At 37.0% G+C, this 19,585-nt stretch overlaps 2 protein-coding genes across 4 annotated transcripts in view; one reads left to right on the top strand and one right to left on the bottom strand.

Moving 5' to 3' along the window:
* The window catches only part of LOC589596 (annexin-B12), a 96,682-nt gene extending 89,850 nt beyond the window's left edge, over positions 1-6,832 (top strand). Inside the window, exons 8-13 of the mRNA XM_030983514.1 lie at positions 94-173; positions 742-810; positions 1,279-1,380; positions 2,850-2,928; positions 3,900-4,015; positions 6,238-6,832. Coding sequence (XP_030839374.1) covers positions 94-173; positions 742-810; positions 1,279-1,380; positions 2,850-2,928; positions 3,900-4,015; positions 6,238-6,360 — 569 coding nt within the window. The 3' untranslated portion in view covers positions 6,361-6,832. The remainder of the gene's footprint in view (positions 1-93; positions 174-741; positions 811-1,278; positions 1,381-2,849; positions 2,929-3,899; positions 4,016-6,237) is intronic.
* Positions 6,833-9,963: 3,131 nt separating this feature from the next.
* LOC589569 (regulator of MON1-CCZ1 complex) overlaps positions 9,964-19,585 on the bottom strand; it is a 28,348-nt gene continuing 18,726 nt past the window's right edge. For 2 of the 3 annotated variants that reach the window (XM_030982908.1, XM_030982907.1), the window contains 4 exons: positions 16,332-16,409; positions 15,239-15,412; positions 14,139-14,364; positions 9,964-10,925 (listed from right to left, as the gene is read on the bottom strand). In XM_030982908.1, the coding sequence (XP_030838768.1) occupies positions 10,852-10,925; positions 14,139-14,364; positions 15,239-15,412; positions 16,332-16,409 (552 nt within the window). In that variant the 3' untranslated portion in view covers positions 9,964-10,851. Of the gene's footprint in view, positions 10,926-14,138; positions 14,365-14,561; positions 14,672-15,238; positions 15,413-16,331; positions 16,410-19,585 lie in introns of those variants that run through there. The other variant, XM_030982909.1, reaches the window with a different exon arrangement.

The raw sequence follows: 19,585 nt of genomic DNA on the forward strand, positions 1-19,585 counted from the left end.
GGTTCAAATATGTATTGTATGGTACTCATATTTACTTCTACTTAGCATTTACTTTATAAGTACTATTATTCATAATTATGTTTTTTCTTTAAGAATATAATCAGGAATTGGAGGAGGAGATTGGAAAGCAAATAAGCGGAGTATTCAAGGATATACTCATTCGGCTTGTTACCGTAAGTTTAGAAATAAATATAATTCTTATTTTCATATATATTTCATTAAATATGTCCATTATGATTCATTACCATTAGCGTTGTATGTATTATATTCATATCACAAGCTATTTTCTATGTTTGATATCATCTCCATTATTATTTGATTATTATCTCTCATATATTCTTTTGGAAAAAGTATTTATATGTAAAATGTGACGACTGTATTGGTCATGAACCCTATTAATGTTAGTCATTATATTTATAAAAAAAACATTGAGTAAGTAATCACATAATACAGTTACGGGCAAATATCGGCATGATCAGAAATCTTGAATTTACTCTTTAATGATATATAACAATAGCAAATTTGTATTTATCATGTTCATATAGATCTTAACTCAGAATACCGTCTCTAAGTTCTTAAAGTATGCAAGCGGTATGTTCGAAAGGGCATCAAATGTCATTTTGAACCAAAATAGCTGGTCGTGAAGTTTTTTAATGTTAAGCGTTTTCTTTATTTGTATTTTTTTTAAGAGACAGGGAATATATAAGTTTTTTTCATTCATTAATGTTATATTTTGTACAGGGAAAACGCAGTACACATCGAAAAGTTGACGTCCCCCAAAGGAACAAAGATCTAGAATACCTCAGAAATGTAAGTAGAAATGACAGAAAAGCATGAAAATATATGTAGGGAGCGTATAGAACATCAAAATTGATTATAAAATATTAATGATATTTATGATTGGGTCTTTATTTTTCCCCGGGTAGCCACATTAGTATTAACACTGAGAAAGAGTTCATCGTAATGGGCAGATAATAAGATACGAAATTAGCAATGAAAAATTTAAAATGGCTAACGTAACATTGATTTTTTTTTTAATTCGTAAAAGTTAAATTAGAGGGAAAATTCAAGGATAGCATTAGGCAAAAAAAAAAAAAAATGGAAAGTACATTCAACCCAATAATTTATACCGCATGAAACCTACGCAGTACTTACCACTATTACGTTCCACCCAAAATTTACATAATTTCCCGCCTCCAAAGTACTTTCAAACAATCCACATCAAATATTTGCCTGATAATAATTCTTCTCTCTCTTTCCCTGAAATGTCTGCTTCAGAATACGGCAGAACGTCTGCAATCAGCTGATGATGACGTCATTAGGATCTTCGGTAACTCGAGTTTACCGCAACTGTCTTCCATATTCCTCAATTTTGACAAGGTACGTCATAATCACGCAGTAAAGATACTATGTCCCTTTTGCAACCAACATCAAATTCTGTAGAACTTTGCAGGAAATATAAATATATCATGTATGTCCTATCTGTTATATTTAAACGTTTAATAGCAGTATCCTAATATTCAAATTATGCAAGGAAACCTGTTTACTTGCTAGACTTCACTGTCAGACACTATTGAGTGACTGACTGGCTTTTTTCTTCTTCTTTGGTGATAACATACATAAAATGAGCTGTAAAGGGTACATGAGCATTTGTCTCCATCAATAACCCACTTCTTGTAATAGCCAAAATTAAACTGATTGAATCTTTGCGCAGCACAAAACGTACAACCATACGGTGCAATTGTCTGAAAAATCAGACTATTACTTAATGGCTCTATAGCTCTTAAGTCGTTTCGACAACTAATAGTCGTTATTTTCCCACTTTCAGACATTTTCAAGCCCCCCTTTTTTAGGGAAGTTCTAAATTAGTATTATCTTTCAAATACCATTGGAATTCAACCTTTTCATTTTTTGGGGCCTGCAAATGGGACATAGTACCTTTAATAGAATAAAAAACAAAATCGAACAATATATAATTGTGATTATGATGATCATCATCGACATAATAATGATACTATTGCTTCTATTACACACTATACAAATATTACGTCTTCTACATCTACTACTATTACTACTACTACTATTACTACTACTACTGCTACTACTACAACTACTACTATTACTACTACTTCAACTTTTACCAATGATGATGAGGATAAAAATAAGAATGATTGTAATATAGTAGCAGTATACTTAGTGGTAGTATAGAAGTAGTAGTAGTAGTAGCAGTAGTAGTAGTAAAGATAATGATAATAATATGAATAAGGCAAAGAAAGGAAGAAGAAGAAGAAGAAGAAGAAGAAGAAGAAGAAGAAGAAGAAGAAGAAGAAGAAGAAGAAGAAGAAGAAGAAGAAGAAGAAGGAGAAGAAGAAGAAGAAGGAGGAGGAGGAGGAGGAGGAGGAGGAGGAGGAGGAGGAGGAGGAGAAGAAGAAGAAGAAGAAGAAGAAGAAGAAGAAGAAGAAGACGAAAAAGAAGAAGAAGAAGAGTAGTTGGCTGTTAAGGTCTTATTTCCCTTTAATATTTCAGAAAAACCCAAAACTTATGTAACTATTATTACCTAATGACGTAACGATGGAGGTAAACGACGGTATTATTTTGGGAACATAGCTTTTTGACTTTTCTCAAAAACGTTAATGAGACCTGTTGACACACATGGCTGTTGAACATCAGCATGATTTCCATTAGTTTTCCGGTAATCTATCACAACTTCTTGGCGCTAATGATGTCATGTCCTTCTCGCCACGTCCATTAAAATAACCCCACACTCTGATTAGTTGAAAACATGAACAAAGCACTCGTCGATATGATTGCTCTACTAACGAGATGTTGCCCGGTTGTCATGGTTACAGGCGGGAGGTTGCACGCTGCAAGAGTTCATCAGAAACAGTGGCATGGAAGCTCGCAGCAAGGAGGCATTCGGCGTGATGGGTAAGCGTGTAGACTAGTGGTGAAGCAATCGGCAAGAGTGTGGAAGCTAAGAGTGAGGGGGGGGGGGGGAGGCATCGTGACAGGTTCCACCTCTTATTCATATTGAAAGAAACAGACGAGGGAGGGAGAGAGAGAGGGGGAGGGAGAGAGGGAGAGAGAGAGAGAGAGAGAGAGAGAGGGGGAGCGAGAGAGTAAGAGAGAGAGAGGAGAGAGAGGAGAGAGAGAAGAGAAAGAGAGGTAAGAGTGTGGAAGCTTGGAGGGGGAGGGGGAGCATCGGGACAAGTTCCACAATTTATTCATATTGCAGGGGAAAAAATGAGAAAGAGAGAGAGAGAGAGAGAGACAGGGCAGTAACGAGAAGGAGTGAGAAAGCAGAATAAGAAATGAGATGGGGATAAGTAAGTGGGGGGATGACGGAGGAAAGCGCACAAGAAGAAGAAGAATAAGAAAGAAAAAAAAAAAGAAAATAGAAGAAGACGAAAAGAAAAAAGAGAAAAAGAACAAATAAAGACTCTAGCAATAGGACAATTTAACTCCAAAACAGTGCTCCACTCTTCACTCCATCCTCCTTGTTACCGATCTCCACTAAATTCCCTAGTCCTCTTTCTCGTCTACCTGTTTTTCTCCGTCTCATTATCTCTTACCCAATAATCTTTCCATATATGGAGTGAAGAGCTTGTAGTGGTTCTATGCTGATTAGCCTCACACGACTATCAAACAAATCTGCTCTAATAACGTTTACTTTCTTCCACCCAACCCTCTATCTCCCGATCTCTACTAAAATCAATGTGATCTGTTTCGTTCATTCTTTTTTGCTCATCATCTCTCTTCTCCCATGCAGTGAAGAGCGTGTATAACCATGGAGATACAAGATCTTGTATCTCCATGGTATAACCGTAGAGGGTTCTACATTTGGGGGTTTGGGGTTTCATTCATTCTTTTTTGCTCATCATCTCTTTTCTCCCATGCAGTGAAGAGCGTGTATAATCGCACAGGGTTTTATGCTGATCAGCTCCACATGGCCATCAAAGACATCAGCTCAGGCAATGATGACAAGCTCATGAGAATTGTCATCTCAAGATCCGAGGTATGAATTATATTTTCATTTATTTATTAAGTTTTATTTCAGTAGGCTGGTTCCATTCGAGCCAAAAAATAAATGTAATGGCCTGATTTCCAAGGAAGTCATACATTATACAGGTACATAAAAATAACATCACATTGAATACAAAACAACACAGATTTATCACACAACTACGTAATAGTATGATAATCTAAACGAAAACATTTCTCAAATATTTGAAGTAACAACAATAACCAGGACCTACAGCCATTTATTCATTATCTTTGGGGAAATTTTTTTAGCAGGAAACAAACAAATACTTTACATTTTCAGGGGAAGAAAAAAACACACAAACTAGATAATTATTAAGAAGAAAAAAAGAAGAAGAAGAGAAATACTAGTACATTTTCTAACGAACAGCTAATTTCAGATCAAACTGACCAAATAAAGTCCTCAGCTGGAATAATTATGGTTGCTCTTCATACACTCAAATAATACTCTAACTATAATGTTGTTTACAAAGGGAAGCTTCATGAGCATCAACGCTGTTCTTACTGAGGGCCTTGCAATTATGCAACCCCAGAAATTGCCAGGTACCTAATTACACCCGGGGAGTGTTTCACAAAGACTAAGATCGAATTTTAGTTGGACGGGGGGGGGGGGGGGCATTATGGCCCCCCTTAAGATCTCGGGCATGAAACGGCCGATCTCCGCGAAAATTTGCACGCATGTCAAGTGAAGTGTATAGAATACTACGATGATTTCATTTTTTTGAAAAATTCACTTATTTGCATATTTATGATAATTTATGCAAATAAGGTAATAAATCACATTTTTACCCTTATATCTTATATTATTCATATTTAAGCATTCCTTTTCACTACTTATATTCATTAGATCATTTGGAATAATAATGCGACAAAAAATTTCGAAGAGCCAGCCTATTCCTTATGCTATCTCTTGTTTTGATAATTTCTTATGTATTTCATTGTTTTTTTAACTTATGTATTGTATTGTTTTTTGTTGTTTTATTTTATTTCTAACTACAATTCAACTATTTCGACTCCCAAAACAACCACCTAAACTTTAAACAAGACCCAATAACCAATGTTTGATCTATTTTTAGGAAAAATGACATTTCCATATGTTTTGTACATAAATCACGAAAATGAGCGATTTTCGGGCTGACATGCAAAGACAAAAGGTCACGTGACCCTGTAACTGTAGGTCCGATTTTCTTTTTTTAAAGATGCACAAGACTCGAAAGAAAAAAGTCAGTGAGCGGCGGGGCGCCATCCATATGCGTTCCTGAACAATCAGGAAAATCGTGGAGGGGGAGGGGGGGGGCATAATGCCCCGCCCCGGCCTTATTAGGGTTAACTATGGCTTGCCATTTATGCCACTGGTTGCTCTCACCATTATGATCTTTAGATAATATTTTACCCTTCAATAATGCATTATCAAAAAATGTAAATTCTGTAGATTTGTGACCATGATTTGTACGTCCCTTGAGAGACCAATGCCAGTATAAAAATGGTGAGAGCAAACAGTGGCATGAATGGACTGTATGTGTGTGTGTATTGGGTTTTTCCAGACGTGTATCAATCAGATATGATTATTTACGTCTGGGGACAGACCTTTAAACGTCACCATCCGAAAGCCGTGACTCAGTTTCGAACCTGCGTCCTCGGCTGAATCCAACTTAGTCTTTGTGAATACCCCCCCCCCCCCCCTGGGTGGAGAGTGTCTTGCTAAATGACGTTTCTTGAGATCCTGGTTTTGTAAAGGGGGCATAATTCCGACACATCCGCAATAGTGAAGCGGGGAGCCACCGAGTTCGGAAAATAACTTGGCGCCCCTGCTAAACAATGTTTGGATACGCCAACATGTTTCCGTTTGATTCATTTAGACAACTGAAAATAAGATTATTTTCCTCAGGTGCTTTTCTCTCACCCATTTGTGGATCCGGATTTTTTATTTTTTATTTATTTATTTATTTATTATTATTATTTTTTTTTAGGGGGGGGGAGGGGCGGAGGAGAGGGATGGTTACAGGGCAAGAAAATCTAGGAAGGGACTCCTGGATTCGTGTCTGTCAGTTTTCAAGATTTTTTTTTTTATAAAGGAGCGCTGCCCCATAGAACATATTATGGCGACATCTCTTGCTTACATTTTTGATATTATGATTCGAGTTGATAATCATAATTTAATAGTCTTTGATTTATCCTTTTCCCCCTTTCTTTCAGATCGACTTGGAAAATATCAAGGACTTCTTCCAAAGTGCGTACAGTCACACACTCACCGATTTTGTCTACGACGACACGAGCGGAGACTACAGGAATCTGCTGCTCCGATTGGTCGGCATGTAGACTACGTAGTGATGACGTCACTCTCACAAAAGCAGCCTCTCTCTCTCTCTCTCTCAGTCATGTCTCAGATTTATTTGTTTGGGCATTGCATACATTCACGTGTTTTGTTCTGTTTCTGCTTCCACTTTCTCAAGAGGGTATATTTGAATAGTTTTTGATTGAGTAGATCTGTCATTTTTCTGTTAATCTTTCCATCTTCTGTTCATATTTCCATCCATCACTCTTCTTTTTTATTTACTTTCTATCTTTCTGTTTATCTTTCCATTCGACACGTTTCTATTTTTCTGCACTGCCGCCATAAATCCCACCGAAATACTACGATAAAATGTTTAAGATACGTCCGACGGATACGTATCTGTAATGGTAATTATCCAATGTTTTCTTCATAGTTTAGATGGGTCTGCGGATGGGTCTAAATGTGTATAATATCAGGAATTTTTCATTGTTTATTTAAATTGTATTCGGGAGGGAGGGAGGGAGGGGGGGGGGGGTACATATTACGTGTGAAGTATATCTGAGATCATTTTTGGCAATCAAGCAAACAGAATGCAAGCAGAATCCATGCAGTTACTGGTAAATCACTAAATACATATAAATGAATAAATAATATCACTCAATGAAAAAAAGTTGGGCGATAGTACGACATAACTTTCCTCCCCTCCCATCAGGTGATATTCATTTTTTGTTCATAATCATCTATTCACAAACTAACGAACTGATCACCAACATATTCTTGTATACCCATGGCTCCCGTGCAATATCGAGTGTCTTAATCAGTGTGAGATTGGGATTTAGTTTTAGATAGAAAGGAATGCTACCTGGATCATGTTACCTGGATCCAAACGGACAGTAAATCATACAGAGTCACTGTATGTATTGACTCGTGGTCGGGGTTTATTATTTATGTCCCATGATTTCATATTTATTAGTTGTTCAAAAACTTGCTAACCGTCATTTCACGAAGCCAACCGATCAATGTATTGATTATATAATTAATAAATCAATAAATCAATCAACCAACCTAATGACAAAATAAAAACCAATCAACCTGCCAAACAATCAATCACTCCATCGATCGATCGATTGAGAATCAAATCGAGCAATCAATCAATCAATCAATATATCAACCAGACAATCATTTAATTCATCCATAGACTAAGAAATTAATCAAGCAATTAATAAATCATTCAATTAATCAATAAATCAACCGAACGATCAAACAATTACTCAATTTATTTATCCATCGAGTGGGAAATCAATCGTGCAATCAATCAATAGATAAATCAACAAAACAATCACTCAATCACTCAATCCTCGTCCATCAATTATTCAATCAATCAATCAGCCTTCTACATTCAATCTTGCCATAATCTTACAGCAGACTGTCTCAAACGACATAATTAGAATTGAAACATAAATATATTAAACCCAAACTGTGGCTGAATTTTGTATATAAGCATAATCTTTTTTAATATATAATATTTACAAAACCATAATAAGAATGTATTTATTTATAATTTATACACACCATATCTGTCAATTTGCCTTTATATCATAATTCTACATACAATTTTGGTGAAAGTATTGTAATATTTGTAATGCATTGTATTAAAATCAAGGAATTCAACATATATTTCTAAATGAAATTCTAATGACAGTATTGCCATTGTTTGTAATACATTTTTAAATTCATTACTTGAACGGTTTTGATTTGCAGGGTGCACTGCTGTGCGTTGCATGTTAAAATATCGTAGGATAGCACAGGAAACTTGCACACTTTTGGGTCACAAAATGTGGGATAGTCTCTTTATTGAATTACAAGTGACTGCATTTGACCAGTCATTTGATTAGGAACTGTTTTTAAAGACAAAATCACAACTTTTATAGTAGGATGAATGTGACCATTATCTGCAAACATTAGCAATAAGTAGGTGGATGTACAATACAATGGGGACCAGGGGAGTGTTTACAAAGACTAAGATCGTCTTTAAGTAGGACTTGACTATGGCAGGCCGTTCATGCCACTATTTTCTCTCAACGTTTACTGGCATTGGTTTCTCAAGGGACGTACCAATCATGGTCACAAATCTAGAGGATTATATTTTTTGATAGTTCATTATTGAAGGACAATATATTATCTAAAGATCATGATTGAGAGACCAATGGTGAGAGCGACCAGTGGCATGAACGGCCTGCCATAGTTAAGTCCAACTTAAAGTTGATCTTAGTCTTTGTGAAACACTCCCCAGCTCTGTATAGTTACTGAAATACGAATGGATAATATATTCTCATGTATAAAAAAAGGGTTTTTCTAAGGGCTTTTTCTGAGCCCCATGTATATTTCTGTATTGAAAAAAAAAAGGTGTATAGAATTCAACCTCAACTGGAACCTTGGTATTTTCAAATATGATTTTAGTTTTAGACAGCACTTTTTAATAGACTAGGTATTCTTGATTTCAACTATAAGTATATCTAATTGTAAATAGATGAGGTGAATTGTAAACAAAAAAAAGATCAAATTGCTTCTAAATAATCACCAAGATGCAACGGTTGTCTTCTTTTTCATCTCTCAACCATTATGGAACATGAATGCTTTTATTGAAATGCTGAACTACAATGTTTTGTCTTTGTTACTATTTTGGTGAAGTAGCTCGAATGATGTGTATTTTACATGGATTGTGGTAATAACACTCTTTGATATTTCTTCAGGAAAAATATTTGTCTTCGTCTTTATTTAATTAGTCTTGTTGTAGTCTACTACCATCCTAAGGCAATACGCCAGTATACGGTTGCAGTCCGAGCATGAGCAGATAAAGGTCATTGCAGAACAAATTGTGAAATACATGGAGACGAAATACTGGATACATGCTCATGAAAGTTAAGTATTCATCATTCATTTATGCACAAGTAGTGCACTCCATGATACACAGGTGGAATTATTCTTTGAAAAGGGGAAACAAAGGCTATTAATTAGCACCTCCACAGTAGGAGTGATTATTTCAAAATGTACAAGGTGGGACCTCTTCATGTTTTGAAGATCTGTGGATATTCGGGGTCATTTGGGACATGTGCTAACCGTGAACTGGTCTATTACATACACAGATCAAAAAGCAAAAAAATATATATGTTTCTCCAAATGAGACCGATATCAGACTTACAACGGAACAAATAAAAAGATACATGAGCTCTAATAATACCATAACAAAAATAAAAAAAGTTGACTTGGAGTCAATTTAGAGTCCTTTTAGAGTCTTTGCGACTGAGGTGTAACCAAGGTTTGTCTAACCCTTCATAACATCAACATTGTAATGAAAATTGAACTATAATTATTATTGCACTAAAACAAGAACAACTTTCATCTACCACAAAAGACCAGGGGGGGGGGGGGTGTTTCAAAAAGATACTAAGTCGAACTCAAACATTATGGAGAGCCATTTGTAGCCTTAAAATAAAATGTATTCATAAGCAAAAATTCAAGTATTTTATACTTTTAATAAATTCCACATCAAGAACATAAAATCTCCATGAAACAGAAAATAAGAATGATTTGAATCAACATTTTATGCCTTTTAAAATACATTTTACAAAATATTTTCATGAATGCTAACTGCTTTCCATAATTGTTAAGTCCAACTTAGAGATAAGTTCAACTTAGGATCTTTGTGAAACACCCCCTGTGCATGCAAAATCTGTCACAAGGTAAGTAACTGCTCTGCTAAAATCATCAAGGCTTTTTAACGAGCTTCGGTTTGAACCCAAGCTTTGCTCACTTGAATGTCACAAGATTGATGAAACACTATGCTTGAAGAATTTGGCAAATGCTTACCGGTACCCGCTTGCCTGGCAAAATATGTTGGCCACCCTTGCAAACATAAGCAGGTAAAATTGCATCAATGTTTTTTTCTCCAAGAAAAAACAAACATAACTGCAGAAATAGAGTCAAACCCATCTATAAAGGCCACTAACAGTTAGAAGAAGCCAATGTAGAGAAGTGGCCTTTATAGACAGGTTCAAGAACACTGGAGACAATTGTGGCCACTATAGACAGGTGGTCTTTATATTTAGAGTTTCTCACTGATACAAGTTTGACTGTATCTTCAATATCCTGTCCACCTTAAGTGTAACAGCACTGAACAGGTGGTAACATCAATGACCACTATAGCCAGGTTGCCTATATATAGAGGTTTTCAAAGATACAGGTTTGACTGTACCTTCAATATCCTGTCCATCCAAAGTGTGAAAGCACTGGAAAGGTGGTAACATCAATGACCACTGTAGACAGGTTGCCTTTATATAGAGGTTGTCACTAACATATACAGTAAGCTTGATTGCATCTTCAATACCTTGCCCAACAAAAGTGCAAAAGCGTGTGTGACAGCTGTCATAGTCCCTGTAGAGACAAGACTCTGCAATTGGCACTTGCAAAGACCTGGCCCTTGGTGGAATGTGTCCTCTGCTTGATGCATGGGTATGCCGCAGTTCATCCTTCCATCATTGGACAGGGACGAAGCTCTCATAGCCAAACTTCTGCTCAAACTTGTGCACAAACTTCTCACAGTGTTCACCTGGAGAGGGAGAAGAGAAGAAAAATAGAGATATATAGAGAGAAGCATGTGATTCATGATACAGAGAGAGAGAGAGAGCAACAGACAGAGACAGAGCGAGTGTATGTGTGTGAGAAAAGAGAGAGAGAGAGAGGGAAAGAAAGGTAGAGAGGGAAAGAAAGGTAGAGAGAGACAGGCAGACGGACAGACAAAGATAGACAGAGAGAAAAAAAGGGGGGAGATGTCAGTGGGGGAGATGTCAGTGAGGAAGAGAGAGAGAGAGAGAGAGAGAGAGAGAGAGAAAAGAGAATGAAAAGGAGAAGAATGAAATAATGACATTTTGAAGACAGAGACACAAAGTTAAAGAAGAAAGAACAGAGATGGATACGTGAAAAGAGAAAGTCAGAAAGGGATGAAGATGAAGCAAGGGTGGATTTAGTGGGATGAGGGAGAGTTGAGGAAGAGACAGAATTATGGAAGAGAGAAAGAAAGACAGCAAGATCGGCAAGAAGTTGGATAGTGAGGTAGATAAACACAATCAGAGGAAGAAAGAGGAAAATATAAAGAGTTCACAAAGAAATTATATAGCATATATTGTGTGTAGTGATCTTTGACAAAAATTATTAAAAAATCACACCATTCTTATTCTCATATACAGTACACGCCGAAAATCTCCGCAACACGATTACACGATTTATTTTTAGGATTACACGGTTTACACGATTCAATTCACCTGAATCGTGTAACTGTGTAATCGTGTAAATTTACACGATTGAAGAATGTCGCTCTGAATCGTGTAATCGTGTAAATAGTTAAGTGCATTGGTCGGATGATTCGACCAGATGTAACAATCGTGTAACTGTGTAATCGTGTAAATTTACACGATTGAAGAATGTCGCTCTGAATCGTGTAATCGTGTAAATAGTTATTAGGGTTATAAGAGCATTGGTAGAACGATGCGACAAGCTGCAACAATCGTTAAATCTTATCCTGCTTACACCAATTGCTTTATACACAACTTACCTTCGGTGTACATCAGTTAATTACTGTACTTTATATTCGTGTATAAACCTCAGCACTTTCCACTAACATGTATCGTATACTAATCCGTGAGACAAGGTAGGAAAACGTCAGAAACAGGAAGACATGATAGATGAAATAGTAAAGGAAAAAAGATAGCTACGAGGAGAAGGGAACATATAAAAGGAAAATGAGGGTTGAAAGGCACGATAAAGATAAACAGAAAAAAAGAGAGAAAAAAGGGAAAACTAAAAAGTTGACCGGAAGAAAAGAAAGAGTGAAATAGAGTGATAAAAAAAAAGAAGGGCGAAACCTAGTAAAATTAACAGAAATGAGAAGGCTATGAAACGGAGAGGAAAAGAGACAAATAAATAAGGTAAGAGGGGAACATAATGAGGGAAAGAGAGGCGAGAAAGATATGGGGGAATGGAAAGATATTGAAAGAAAGAGAGAGAGAGTGAGAGAGAGAGAGAGAGATAAAAAAAAGCTATAGTTGAAAGAAAAGGGGCACCGATCAGATTTTAATAGGGGCATTTATCGGAGTTGATGGGGGCATTTATCAAAAGTGAAGAGGGCACTTCTCGTACTTAAAGAGGGATACTTACTAGAGATTAAAAGGACACTAATGAGAATGGAAAATGGACACTTATTGTAAAGGAAAATAGGAACTCGTCGAAAGAAAAGGGGTGTGTGTCAAAAGAAAAGGAGCACTTATCAGAGTTGAAAAGGGGAAGGGGCACTTTTACAAATTAATAGGGACACTTGTCAAAGTAAAATAGGTACTTTTCCTACATCCAAAGGGGCACTTTGGGGGAACTTGAAAAAGTGGGGGGACACTGTGCCGCTAGCTAAACGTAACTCAAAGACAGTTGGCCATTCACTTATTCTATTCATTCTCGGCTTGCAACTGTTCCCTACACTCTGTAGCCAGTGGCTTACATACTTACGTACATGTAATACCTATTGTTCAGGGGGATCCTATGTTCAAGGGGAACCCCCTAAACAATAGGTATTATGTAAGGATCTCTGCCTGTAGCTAGGGCAACGGCCTTTGTCCCCGGCGAGGGTCAATGGCAGGCCACATTCAGAGTAAGCTTCTTTTGTATGTGACAGGAAGTGTGCCCTTAAGCCTTGACCGTAGCTCTTTATACATATAGCTGAATAATGCAATGTTGTAAAAGGTAATTTACGAAAATGAGGAACGCTAAAAAAGCAATAAGTGATCAAAGTCTAAGGCCCGAATACACAAAGGAGGTTTGTCGACAAACCTTGGTTTTCGTGCGTCATATGACGCGTTTTTACAAACCAGGTTTGTAAAATGGATAATGATTGAATAAAAAAAAGTATAACGATATTCATAGTAACGAATGAGCTGGTGAACATAATTCTAATTGGTACAGCCTTGTAATGTAAGAGTATCACAACATACTTAATTATGTTAGCCCTCTTTTACATTTTGTAATCATTTTTACTTATTTACAACTTAGGAATAACAAAATTCCCTCCTTCCCTCGTCGTTCATCGCTTTTTTCTTTTTTCTCACCGAGGATTAAATCCGAGAGTGCTTTTCGGGAAGTGGACTGATTTTTTTAACTTTCAAACATTCTATAATAAAACTAGAGACAAGACACTGCAATTAAAAATATATACAAGAGAAAGAAAGCGTAATCTTCGCTATCCCCTCGTATCGTCCACGTTGTCCTCGTTCAACCAAGAAGTAACTTCTTGCTTTTACTGAACTAGACGTCCTTAACCTGCTCACCATCACCACTGAAAATAAATTGTAACACAATTCCAGCGAGCAATCGAATCGTGTAAATTTTGAATCGTGTAATCGTGTTGCGGAGATTTTCCGCGGGCAGATTACACGATTACACGATTCGACCTGAATTGAGGAATCGTGTAATTTCACACGATTACACGTTTACACGATTCAAATTTCGCTTCATTGGCAAAAAACGAATCGTGTAAAAATAAATGGTTACACGATTCCCGCGAGCAGTCGAATCGTGTAAATTTTGAATCGTGTAAATCGTGTTGCGGAGATTTTCGGCGTGTACTATATCAGTTAGCTAAGACCTTTTACTAGCCTGTAATTCTTAGCTATCTAATTTCAGTAAAATAACTGAATTTCAGGGTGGACCTACAATACAAAAGACATGAACAAAAACTGCTCTTAGCCAATCAACATTACGACACGTATCATGTACATACCAGGAGCAAACATGGGGTTTCCCCTCATCCTGAGGTTGCGCTGCTCAAAGAACTTGAAGACCGTGTAGAAGAGCATGTCATCCTCCGCGTTCAAGGCCGCCTCCAGGAACTTCCTGGACGATGCGCTCTCCGCTCCACCGACACTGCGCAGGAACCTGAGAGCAGCAAGGATCTGGTTCTTGGAGAGAAGGACCTCGATGATCTCCTCGTTGGCTGTTGTAAGTCTCTGAAAAGGACATTCATAATACGTTAATATAGCTTGCATCACTGGACGACGCGCTCTCCGCTCCATCGACACTGTGGAAGAACCCGAGAGCGGCAATGATCTGGTTCTTGGAGAGAAGGACCTCGATGTTCTCCTTGTTGGCTGTTGTAAGTCTCTGTAAAGGACATTCATAATACGTTAATATAGCTTGCATCACAGGACGACGCGCTCTCCGCTCCACCTAACTGCGCAGGAACCTGAGAGCAGCAAGGATCTGGTTCTTAGAGAGAAGGACCTCGATGATCGCCTCGTTGGCTGTTGTAAGTCTCTGAAAAGGACAATCATAATACGTTAATATAGCTTGCATCACTGGATGACGCGCTCTCTGCTTCACTGACACTGCGCAGGAACCTGAGAGCAGCAAGGATCTGGTTCTTGGAGAGAAGGACCTCTATGATCTCCTCATTGGCTGTTGTAAGTCTCTGAAAAAGACATCCATAATACTTTATATCGGGACTGCACTACTTTTAGCTAATTGCGCCCTCTGATAGCAAACAATGCCTAGTCAGTGACCGTTGGTCCACCATAATCCCCTTTTTCTTATGTTAATTGAGAGCTGATTTGATGAGATAACCACCTGTCAGTGACCATGCAGGGAGGTCTAATCCCTCCTGGCGGAAAAAGTGCAGATTGGCTTTAAAGATTCAGGATGAATGTTCTCTTGCCTCTGAATAATGCAGTGGTTTTTTAAATATTTGTATTAATCTCGTTATTTTATAGTTTTCACTGACTTTACTTGAAGAAAATTGGTGCCGAAAACAGCAGGCAACCATTATGGTAGCCTGCCGTCACTTAACAAGTATGGGTAAGGCAGATGACTATCAGTTATACATACCTTTAGCATATCCAGGGCGAGTTGGTAAGCGGGTGGATAGCAGCTCTCGAGGGAAAGCAAGAGGCAAGCGATGGGTTTGGAGTCACTGAGGACATGGTACTGAAGGAACTGATGGAGTTGATAGAAGCAGTTGTGATGGACAAGGGTGTTGATCACCAACTCGTACAGGAAGTGCTGAAAAGATTCAAAGATGGAGAAATTAAAGGGAGTGTAGCTTGGCAAATACTGGTTAACGCCATCTACGACTTCTTTTGGACAACTGCACGTAAGCTAATAGACTTGATTAACTGGGTCAGCACGCTTCGATTTTGTGTATGTTGCACGCACGTGAATACTGCGGTCGCATCGCCCGTAGTCATATTATACCCCATTGGTCCACAGGCAGGCCACTGGAAAGACACATAGTCTCGTCATGCTACACCCCTTTAAAACCTCAAACTCTTAGTGGGTCATAATTATCTTATGCACGTAGTCGTGGTAAAAAATAAATTAATAATTAAATGAAGAGGTTAAAAAGTGGAATGTGAAAGAGATAAAGGGAGACTAGAAAGAAGGATATAAAAATAGGAACAAGATTTTTAAAAGGAAAAAAGCGAAACATAGCAAAATATAAGGGGAGGGGGTTATGGAGTATGCATATTGGGTTAACCCTAAAGATTTATTTATCACTTGTCAAAGCTAATAGTAGCTTATTCAAGATACATGTCCTTGTCAACTTACTGGTGGAACAACATTTGCTCTGTTGAGTGTTGATAATTGCTCAAGGCTCAAATCAAAAGACAAAGGAGGTTTAGGATTGCAATTTGGTTTTTGGCTACATGTACATGTAAGTTTAGGGTTATGTGTAGGGAAGGGTACCCATGAACAACCATGAGTTTTTTGTCCAGGGCCCGTCTTACAAAGAGTTGCGATTGATCCAAATCAATCGTAGATACTCCAATCAATCGCAAGTTTGCAGTCTCCAATCTCTTAGTTGCGATTGATATCAACAACAGACAGGGCCCAGGATTGACGTCTGGAATTCAGCAAGTATAGGATATTGATCAACCGTAGAACATGTGTTGTAGACCCAACTTCATATTTTTTTTTTTACCTGCACAGGAATTTGATACTGGTTGAGAGACCGGATGTACTCGACTAACACTGCAACCAAGAACTTGTGGCTGGAGTCCTGTAATGTATAAAAATAAAACAAAAAGAATTGAACCTGAACTACATTTTGTAGTCTCAAAATCTAGGATAATCAAGGATAATCATATCAACGAGAGAGAAAATGGATAGGGTGAGATTTCTGAATCTAGATGTAATAGATCTGGGGGGTGTTTCACAAAGACTATAAAAACAATGTTTGCTTTAACCATTTACATACATGCCAACATTTGAAAATCAGAAATCTGTACAAATTATGCTATTTTAAAAAAAAAGAGGAACAATCCTAACTCTCCTATTCAATACTACAGACAAATTTGTACAGGAAGAGGAACACCTGCATTAAAATGATAATTATCTTCTCCCAAAAAGAGGAATGTTCCTCTTTAATCTGAACAGTTGGCATGTATGCATTTACTGGCTGGTCTCTGAAGGAACGTATAAATTGTGGTGACAAATCTACAGAATTTACATTTTGTGATAGTTCATTCATATTGAAGGAAAAACATTATCTAAAATTGATAATTGAGAGACTAATAGTGAGAGTAACCAGTGGCATGAATGTCCTGTCATAGTTAAGTCCAACTTAAAGTTGATCTTAGTCTTTGTGAAACACCCCCCCCCCCCACCCCCCATCTGCGGGTTCTCCTGGAGTCAGGCTTTAAGCAAAGGAAGGGTCTGGTGTTCAGAAGACTAGCATTTCATGTGAAGGATGCTCTTTAATCAATTCTTTTTTTTTAATCAACAACATGTTACACTTTGGTTGCATTCTTCATCTCTCTGCACAATCAATCATTTGCCAAATATGCTATTTTGAGCAAAAAAATAGACACCAATCAATTGACAGAAAGATTGCTTTGTGAAACACAATGACTTGTTAAAATTACTAATTTCCTTAGTTTCTTGTCAACCAGTTCTTGATCAGTTTATATTAATCTTGTGCTAGAAACAGTCAAATAATAAGCCTTTAGTATATCTATCTCATGTTAAATACAAGGTGGCCGAGGGAGAATCGTTTTTGTGCCATACAATGATTTAATGCAAGCTTTTTTTTCTTCTTCATTTTGGATGCCATATTTTTCAATTAGGACATAAAAAGTTGAAATGCCTGCTAAAAATCTGAATGGAATAAGCTACATGATTCATACAAATGCTAGAGCGCTGTAATAGCAGCACAGCTAAAGCCGGGGTAATAATTTCCAAATTTGTTAAAGTGCCTTGAGCATCTCTTGGGGTGGATATGCATGCCTTATACATGTTGTTATTATTATTATTATTATTATTATTGTTGTTGATAAGTTCAGACAATATACATGTATACATACAAAACAATAAACTCCATTAACTTATAAGTGGTTGTGAGTGAATGGTCGAACGCAATGTGCAAAATAAAAATTCTGATCAGCTTAACCCTTTGCTTACGGGAACCTGGTGGTCCCTGTGTTAAGCTTATGGGAATTAGATAAGTCAGTAGTCAACGGGTTAATGTTATACACAAAGAATGCCATGTAAATTACACTGATTGCTCAAGAATACAAGTAAATAATGTATCAAGAAATAGAAATAATGAAGTAAAAAGTAAAATATATGAGAAAATAGCACATTGGGTTGATTAAACAAATCAAATACTTTTCTAAGGAAATAAAAAGAATTAAAACCAACCAATGATAAACTAAAGCTATTTACTAATACTAACAAAAAACAATAAATTCAGAGACTAATATTATACCTACATGTAGTCAAAAAACATAAGATTTTAAACATTCACAAGACAGTGTAGAGGTGCTATACGTGTACGTGAGTCCTGCTTCATAAACTTTAGCATTGAAATATCAAAAATTAAAGATTTTCCCATGTTACTTTGCACATCATTTAACGATTTAAAAGAAAATTTCTTCTCATGAACAAAGGCCAATTAGGTAAATAAGCAAAACATAGTGGGCCAAAAAGATGCGTCCAGAACACAAAAAGCATAATTGCTGATAATTTGGGTTTTCTGTTGTACGCAAAAAACCTAAATTTGTTATTCTTTCATCAATCCTTGCAGAAATATGTCTCAAATGACATCCTCTTTCACATTACGATACAATTTGAGTGAAATTTTGCCATCAAATTTTTGAGGCTCCCAATACTTTAGAGGGGCTCTAACCATTTCATTTTCCTTGAATGCTATGAAATTCCGGATCTCAGGAACATTGACTAGGAACAGGGAAAAAATATATTTAAATTAACACTCTAAAATTTGTTTTGCATTGAAATCTATGCAAATTTATAGGGGCTCTTTACTGATTTTCGGGGGCTCTTTTGAGCATTTCGGGGGCTAATTCGCCCCGAGCCCCCGTGTATTTTTTTCATTGACTAGGAATATTCTCCAGAAAATGGAGCTAGACTACATTCAAAAGCTCATACAAACTAATTAATAATAATTGTAAATGAGCAATACACATTTTAAGTTAACAACCATATTAAACCGTAACTACCAAGGCGGAATCTAGAAGCTATTAACTACAGAAATTATTGCAACTGAATGCCCCAAAATACCAAGTAAACGTCTAACTCAAACAAGTACATAATATAGTATTAATGACTGCTTTGAGAGAAATAGTTGTTTTATTACGCTCAAGGGAAGGTTAGAATTGTGCTATTCCCCGAGGCTTGCCGAGGGGAATAGCCCAATTGTAACCTTCCCGAGAGCGTATGAAAACAACTATTTCTCGAATATTAAAGCAGTCATTAATACTTTTATATGCCGAAAAAAAATAGACTAAAAAATAAAATTTTGTCGAAGGTGAGAGTCGAACCCTTGCGTACAATGAGTGATGAATCTTACACCAACGCCTTACACCACTCGGCCATCACGCGCTGTTCACTTGCTTGGCAGTTTTGTACAATATATACATTAAAATGGATTGAAACCGGCTTCGGCGTGATGAATGCTTCGCAAAAGCACCCTTCTTTTACTTTTGCAATGCATATTGGCACGAACTTAGATCAAGATCTATCGGCAGATGTTGTTTTTTTGTTTTTGGAAGTTTATTTTCGTCTTCATGTCAACAATGCAAGATAAAATTGTCGGTAAGATCGATCGAGATTCAATTGTATTGAAATTACCGACCAATCCTTCGCACACATACGGTATCCTCGATCGCTCAAACCATTTTTTAACATGTAAACCTATGGGGTAACCATGGAGGCTGA

Source organism: Strongylocentrotus purpuratus, unplaced genomic scaffold (genome assembly GCF_000002235.5).
Source record: "Strongylocentrotus purpuratus isolate Spur 01 unplaced genomic scaffold, Spur_5.0 spur5_scaffold_13, whole genome shotgun sequence".
NCBI classification, from domain to species: domain Eukaryota; kingdom Metazoa; phylum Echinodermata; class Echinoidea; order Camarodonta; family Strongylocentrotidae; genus Strongylocentrotus; species Strongylocentrotus purpuratus.